Here is a 7056-nt window from a genome sequence, read left to right as displayed (position 1 = left end):
AGCGCTGGGCCCCGACACCCCCCCGCGGCGCGACACCCCCCCGCGCGCAGCCCCCCCCCCCCCCCCCCCCCCCCCCCCCCCCCGCGTAGCCCCGCCCCCTGCCCCACCCCCACCCCGCGCGTAGCCCCGCCGACCTGCTTTGCAGTGCGGACCCAGGCTAAACCACTCACATGCTGATCGTCACAGGGCCATGGTTCTTTGGGTCGGGCTTTTCCGGGGAGATGCTCCCCCCCAGACTACGTTAACCCGGGTGCTCGGCGCTGGACGCCGATCCCCTGGGGTAGATGTGCACTGCAGACATAGCCAGGGTTAACCCACGTTAGCCTGTCTCAAGTGAGAGCGGCCACACGGCCATAACAGCAGAATGCGTCCACACTGGCACTGCTTTCCCCGTGCGCGGTGCTCGGGCTTCCAGGGGCATGTGCAGCAGGAATTCTTTCCCAGAGAATGGGGGGAGACCTGGTCTGTCCTGGTGGCCTGGCCGGCCCCAAGCACCATCACACTGAAGTCAGGTGGTTGTGTGTGGATGAGAGCTCACGCCCAGGCTGGTCTTTCTAGGTGACAAATCTAAGGAGCTGTCCCAGATTGAGGAGTCAGTAGAGGAGGTTTGGGAACAAATTGATAAATAGGAATTAAACAGTAATAAGTCATCAGGATCAGATGGCATGACCCAAGCGTCCTGCAGCAATTCACATCTGAAATTGCAGAGCTTCTAGCTGTGGTGTGTAACCTCTGGCTTAAATCGGCCTCGGGAGCAGATGGCTAGTGGAGAGCTACTGTGATGCTGAGTTGAAAGAAGCCTGGCAATTCGAGGCCAGTTAGCTTAACTTCAGTCCCAGGCAAATGGATTGACACGATAGTGAAGAACAGAATGATCAGACACAGGTGAACATGATTTGTGGGGGAAAAGTCAACACGGCTTTTGGAAAGGGAAAGCGTGCTGCCTCACAGTCTGCTAGCATTCTCTGGGGAGCTCAACAAACATGCGGACAATGGGGATCCGGTGGATATATGTACCTGGACTTTCAGAAACCTTTGACAAGGTCCCTCATCAAAGGCTCTTAAGCAAAGTGAGCAGTCATGGGATAAGAGGGAAGGTTCTCTCCTGGGTCGGTAACAGGTTACAAGATAGGAAACAGGGTAGGAATAACTGGTCAGTTTTCAGACTGGAGAGAGGTAAATAGTGGTGTCCCCCAGGGGTCTGTACGGGGACCAGGGCAGTTCAATATATTCATAAATGATCTGGGAAAAGGAGTAAACAGTGAGGTGGCAAAATTTGCAGATGATACAAAATTATTCCAGATAGTTAAATCCAAAGCAGACTGCGAAGAGCTACAAAGGGATCTCTCAAAACTGGGTGACTGGGCAACACAACGGCAGATGAAATTCAATGTTGATAAATGCAAACTAATGCACATTGGAAAGCATAATCCCAACTATACATAGAAAATGAAGGGGTCTAAATTAGCGGGTACCGCTCATCGGCTCAGTGTGCAGCAGCAGCCAAAAAGCGAACAGAATGTTAGGAACCATTAGCAAAGGGATAGATAATAAGACAGAAAATATCATGTTGCCTCTATATAAATCCATGGGACGTCCACATCTTGAATACTGCGTGCAGATGGGGTTGCCCCATCCTTAAAAAGAGATGATAGAATTGGAAAAGATGCAGAGAAGAGCAACAGAAATGATGAGGGGGATGGAACAGCTTCCATGTGAGGAGAGATTAGCCAAGCTGGGACTGTTCAGCTTGGAACAGAGACGACTAGGGGGATCTGCAAGAGGGCTGTAAAATCATAGATGGTACAGGGAAAGTGAACAAGGAACTGTGTTATTTACCCCTTCAAGAACTAGGGGTCACCCAATGAAACTAATAGGCAACAAACATAAGGAAGTTCCACTTCACAGAACGCACAGTCAACCCGTGGAACTCACTGCCAGGGGATGTTGTGAAGGCCAAAAGTATAACTTGGTTCCAAACAGTGTTAGCTAAGTTCCTGGAGGATGGGTCCCTCAATGGCTGTTAGCCAGGATGGGCAGGGACACAGCTCCGTGCTCTGAGTATCCCTAAACCTCTGCCTGCCAGAAGCTGGGACTGGATGTCGGGGGATGGTTCACTTGATAATTGCCATTAGCCTGACCCAGTCTGGCCTGTCTTATGGTCTTAAGTGCTAACTTGCATTCAGATGGCCGTAAAGCCGAGCCCTGGGAGACAGCAGGGCAGCGAGCAGCTGTGGACAGTTAACAACTGGGGAGTGAAGCCCTCTCCACAGTGATTCCTCATGGAGCTAGAGAGACCCTTGGTAGGGTGATGCTGCGGCAGGTTGTTGCTGCGTCCCACCATGGAGGCCTTTTCCACCTCTGCCCTCTGTGGGGCCCTAACCGGAGCTGCCTCACGGGGGAGTCATGAAACGAGTTCAGGAGTGTGGGGGGAGGTGGCTCAGGCCTGATGGGACCAGAGGGAACTGTGGGTAAAGGAACAGGTGGCGTGTGAGGGGCGGGATGGGACTGTCTCTCTCACACCCTGCTCTTTTGCCTCAGTGCCTCTGAGCGTGGGGAGTGACTGCCGACAGCCATGATGAACGAACAAATGCAGGAGATGGAGGAGGTGAGCAAGGAGCTACTGAAGTTGCTGGCAGCAGGTGGGGCTGGGAACCTGCTGAAGAGAAGCCTGGACAAACAGGAGAAGATGTTTGACAAGCTCCTGGATACGCAGCTGACGGCAGCGCAGCTGGTTAAAGGTAGGTGCTGCCCCTCTGTTCCCTGGAGCCCAGTGGTTTGTAGGGTCTGGCCTCACTGCAGTGACCTCAGGCTCTTCCCTGCCCCACACACAGCCCTCTCCCCTGAGTGGGGGGTGCTGCCAGGCCAGGCCAGGCGGCTCCCTGGGGTACAGTTAGAGCTTGGCTGAAACCCAGCCCATGAGTCCTGCACGCCTAGAGGGACAGACTCGCTCATCCGCTCCCTGCAGCCAATGGGGGAGCCCAGCGCCAGGCTGGACCCAGTGACCCGTCCCCGGGGCTACCGGCAGGGAAGCGCCTCCCCCAGCGGGTGGAGGGAGCAGTGTGGATTGGCTGGGGTCGATCCTACCGGCTCAGCAGCCCCCAGTCGGGCCCCCTCCCCGCTGGCCCAGAGAAGGGCACGCAGCACCCAGCTACCCTCCCCCGCTGCAGATCTCCTGGCTACGGAGGAGAAGGTGGCTCAGACGCTCCTGGCGGGGGAAGAGGAGATGCAGAGCTGCCTGCAGAAGGTGCAGGCGATGGAAGCGGCGCTGCGGAGAGCCAGTGAGGACAACGCCAGCCTGAGGGCTGACAGCAGATATCCTTCCCTGCCCGGGAGCCTAGAGCCCTGTAGCTAAGTGCCCGGGGCTTTGCAGCTCCAGCGCGCCCCTGGGTGACCCCTGAGGCTCAGACCCAGGCCCGGGCATCTCCCCGGGTGGGTGGGCAGCAGGGGGCTGGGACTAGCCGGGCACACGGAACGCCAGCTGGTTTGGGGGGCAGGGAGGGGAACCAGTCCGAGCAGAGCCACGGTTCCTTCACTGCCTGCCCTACTGCCTTGCGGCGAGAGCTGGAGGAGCTGAGGGCCGAGCTCGGGCGACTGCAGGACGACATGGAGGACGACGCTGGCATGGTCAATTCTGCAACGTGAGTGCGGGGAGGGGACGGGAGGGGAGGGCCAGTGTCCTGCCCGGCCGAGCCTGGGGCTCTGATCCGTGCTGCCAGACGTGGGTTAAAGGGCTGGAATAGCGTGCCCAGGCTCTGGGGCTTGGGTTTAGCTGGCAGGCACAGCTCAGCCAGCCGCTCGGGGGGTCCCTTAAACACTACGGGGAGCCTCCCTTCAAGGGCCTGGCCCCCCCGCCATGTTGCTAGAGGGGTCTGAGCTGGGCCTGAGCCCCACACAAACGGGATCCCGCCTGTGAGTTTGCTCTGTGGGACCAAAGGGCCCCGTGCTGGGCTGGCTGGGGCTGTGCAGGCGGGGCCAGGAGCTAACAGCTGCATCCCACAGGTACATCGCACAGCTTTACTACAAGATCAGCCGGATCGACTGGGACTACGACTGTGAGCACCCGCAGATCAAAGGCAGTATCCTTTCCGGGGGGGGGGGGGACACCCACCCGCCCAGCAGCAACGCGCCATTTCCCCCGGCGGCCCCCCCCAGTCCATCACGGCCCAGCCATCGCTCAGCCCATCAGCATCGACAGCAGCCAGCACTCCAAGTGCTTCGTCAGCGACTACCTGTGGAGCCTGGTGGACGCAGCCTGGTGACCCTGCCCAAGCCAGCTCGTGCCGTGACCAGCGTGAGGAAGGACGGAGCCCAGGCTAATCACAAAGGGATTTTTTATTCATGTAACAATCAGCGTTTGAAATCATTAAAACCCGTGACTGGTAAGAAGAGACACCGGGCGTCGAATGTCACTCGGCCAGTCAGTAACTGCAGGTGCTGCCAACCCTCCAGCCTGCTAGAGTCCTGGGGGAGAACGTCCTTGTGTCCCCCAGGGGAACGGTTCTCTCTGGGCACCAGAAAATGGCTGGGCCTGGTCCAGCTGCCCTGGCCAGGCCGAGGCCGCAACTCCGCAGTGGAAGGGGAACTCCCGCTCCTTGGCCACCCCGCCCAGAGACTCCTCCCAAGGAGGGAGGGGCTGGGAAGACCCCACGTGCCCATCTCCGAACTAAAGGGCAGGTGGGGAGGGGGGCAGGACGTCCCTGCCCCCACCCCCCTTGGCACTTGGAAAAACGCTTCCCCCCCCCAGAATGGGCGCAGCAGCAGGGGGCTGCCCAGCCCGGCTGGTTAACACTGACCCCTGCGCTGGGGGGGTGAGAGGGGCCGCCCCAGCTGGGGGCAGCGCTAGCAGCAGTCGAGCTGCTGGTCCACCTGCTTGCGGCACGGCTCCATGGTGATGGCCACCCCCACCCCGCTGCGCCCGGACGTCATGCGCGTCACCTCCGTCCACGTGTCGGTGGTGGGGTCGTAGCACTCCACGCTGTCCAGGAAGGTGTGCCCGTCGTAGCCGCCTGTGGAGGAGAGAGCCTGCTGCCATCAGTCGGTTCCCTCTGCCCCGCGGGGGGGGCTCAGGCCCTGCCCCACGCCAGCCAAGAGCAGCTGAAACAAGGTCACTGCCCCAGCAGGAGCCAGGACCAGCCCAGGTCTCTGCCCCGCTCATGCCCTGCAGTGGGAGGAAGCTGCCCAGCCCCCCAGCCCCCAGGACTCACCCAGCACGTAGATCTTGCCCTGGTGCACAGTGACGGCCAGCGCACTGCGCCGGTGCCCCATGGGGGCGGCGAAGGCCCAGCTGTCCGTCTCCACGTCGTAGCGCTCCACGCTGTTGAGCTGGTCCGTGCCGTCGTAGCCCCCCATGGCGTAGATGCAGTTGTTGAGGGCACAGACGCCTGTGGGAACATGGAGCAGCAAGTCAGTGGGGGGCAGGGCAGCACGCACCGATCCCAGCCAACGCTGGGGGGGGCAGGGACCAACAGCCCCCCTTAATCTGCACAGGCAGCAGCACCTGAGTTAGGCCCAGCTCTGGCATCTGCTCAGGGTCCCTGAGACCCCTCCCCACCCCCTGCAGGGCTGCCAAGGCTAGGGAGAGCCCTTCCCCAGCCTGCCGGAGCCCCCCCGGGGTACTGGGGGTTAGGTGCTCAGCTGGCTGTAGCCTAGCCCCCCCGAGCCGCGAAGGCCTGCCTGGGGTAGGGTCAGCGCGCTCCCTGCACTGCCAGCAGAAAGGTCCTGCCCCTCACTTACCCGCTCCGCTCCGGATAGTCTGCATGGGGGCGATCATGCGCCACTCGTCCCGCTCCGGGTAGTAGCACTCGGCCGAGCTGAGCCGGCAGGTGCCGTCAAAGCCGCCCACGGCGTAGAGGAGGCGGTTCAGCACGGCCACCCCCACGCCGATCCTGCGTGTCAGCATGGGGGCCACTAGCTGCCACTCGTCCCGCTCTGGCTCATACCTGCAGGGCCAGAGGGCAACGTCGGACACCAGGGGAGGCAACCGGCCGGAGGGGGTGCGCGGGGAGCGGCACGGACCAGGGGCACCGGGCAAAGCTCCCTACTCCCGAGCCAAGGGGACGGGGGAGGCAGCGTGGGGGGTGGAGTGGCACTGCCCCGGGGGGAGACCCTGGGCAACTCCCGTCCCCCTTGGTGCCGCTGGGCTTCGGCCAGCCTGGCTAGGCTGGGGCAGGGACTCTCATGAGGCACCAGCCCCAACCACCCTCGCTGCAGCAGCATGGACTCCTGGGCTCTGTCACTGGCTTGGGCGGAGCCCGGGACTGCTGGGCCCCAATCCTGGGCTCTGTCACTGGCTTGGGGGGAGCCCGGGACTGCTGCGGCCCACCCCAGGGCATGCAGGGGCCACGTCACCTCTCCACGCTGTTGTGGTGGATGCAGCCGTGCGAGCCGCCCACGGCGTAGATCATGCCGTCGATGACGCCCACGCCGATGCGGTTGCGGGGCACGCTCATGGGGGCGCAGGGCGACCACTGGTTGGTCATGGGGTTGTAGCAGTCGATGGCGTTGGAGTCCATGTTGCCGTCGGGCGAGTTGTTCCGCCCCCCGATGGCGTAGAGGAGCCCCCCGACCACGCAGCCGGCCAGCCCGCTGCGGGGCACCTGCAGGTCCGCCAGCCGGAGCCAGGAGCCGTCGCAGGGGTTATAAGCCTCCAGGTAGCTGAGCGACTGGCGGAAGTACCCGCCGGCCGTGTAGATCAGCTGGCCCACCTTGGGGGCGCGCGTGGCCATGCCCTTGGTGGGCTTGTGCAGGGTGAGCTCCTGGAAGATCTGGGCCAGGTAGTCCTTGCAGCGCGAGTCCGACTGCAGGATCTCGCACTTCTGCAGCTGGGTCTGCAGGAAGTGGGGGGTGAGCGAGTGGCAGCGCACGGCCTGCAGCAGGGCCTGCACGTAGAGCCGCCGGCTGGCGCAGTCGTACTGCACCCAGTTGATGCAGGCGTGGAAGACCTCGGACTCGCAGCGCACGTTCAGTTCGTCCCGGCTGATCAGCGTCACCAGCTGGCAGTGCGAGAGGTTGAAGAACTCCTCCTGCTTGACCACCTGGGGGGGGGGGGGGGAG

General features: G+C 62.0%; 2 protein-coding genes across 2 annotated transcripts in view; one reads left to right on the top strand and one right to left on the bottom strand.

The window, feature by feature from the left end:
* The window catches only part of SPC24 (SPC24 component of NDC80 kinetochore complex), a 4621-nt gene extending 228 nt beyond the window's left edge, over nucleotides 1-4393 (top strand). Inside the window, exons 2-6 of the mRNA XM_026660666.1 lie at nucleotides 2542-2741; nucleotides 3171-3315; nucleotides 3549-3641; nucleotides 4003-4079; nucleotides 4156-4393. Coding sequence (XP_026516451.1) covers nucleotides 2576-2741; nucleotides 3171-3315; nucleotides 3549-3641; nucleotides 4003-4079; nucleotides 4156-4262 — 588 coding nt within the window. The 5' untranslated portion in view covers nucleotides 2542-2575 and the 3' untranslated portion in view covers nucleotides 4263-4393. The remainder of the gene's footprint in view (nucleotides 1-2541; nucleotides 2742-3170; nucleotides 3316-3548; nucleotides 3642-4002; nucleotides 4080-4155) is intronic.
* KEAP1 (kelch like ECH associated protein 1) lies at nucleotides 4318-7040 on the bottom strand (the record flags this gene model as incomplete). The annotated part of the gene is made up of 4 exons (XM_024223216.3): nucleotides 4318-5009; nucleotides 5208-5384; nucleotides 5737-5942; nucleotides 6352-7040. Coding segments are annotated over 4 exons (1239 nt in total), but the record flags the coding sequence as incomplete, so codon positions are not given.
* Between the last annotated feature and the right edge of the window lie 16 nt (nucleotides 7041-7056).

The sequence above is a fragment of the Terrapene carolina genome, unplaced genomic scaffold, assembly GCF_002925995.2.
Source record: "Terrapene carolina triunguis isolate 2854851 unplaced genomic scaffold, T_m_triunguis-2.0 Scaffold833, whole genome shotgun sequence".
Classification (NCBI taxonomy): Eukaryota; Metazoa; Chordata; order Testudines; family Emydidae; genus Terrapene; species Terrapene triunguis.
The sequence above is the reverse complement of the archived record's forward strand: the minus strand, read 5'-3'. Positions and strand labels throughout refer to the sequence as shown.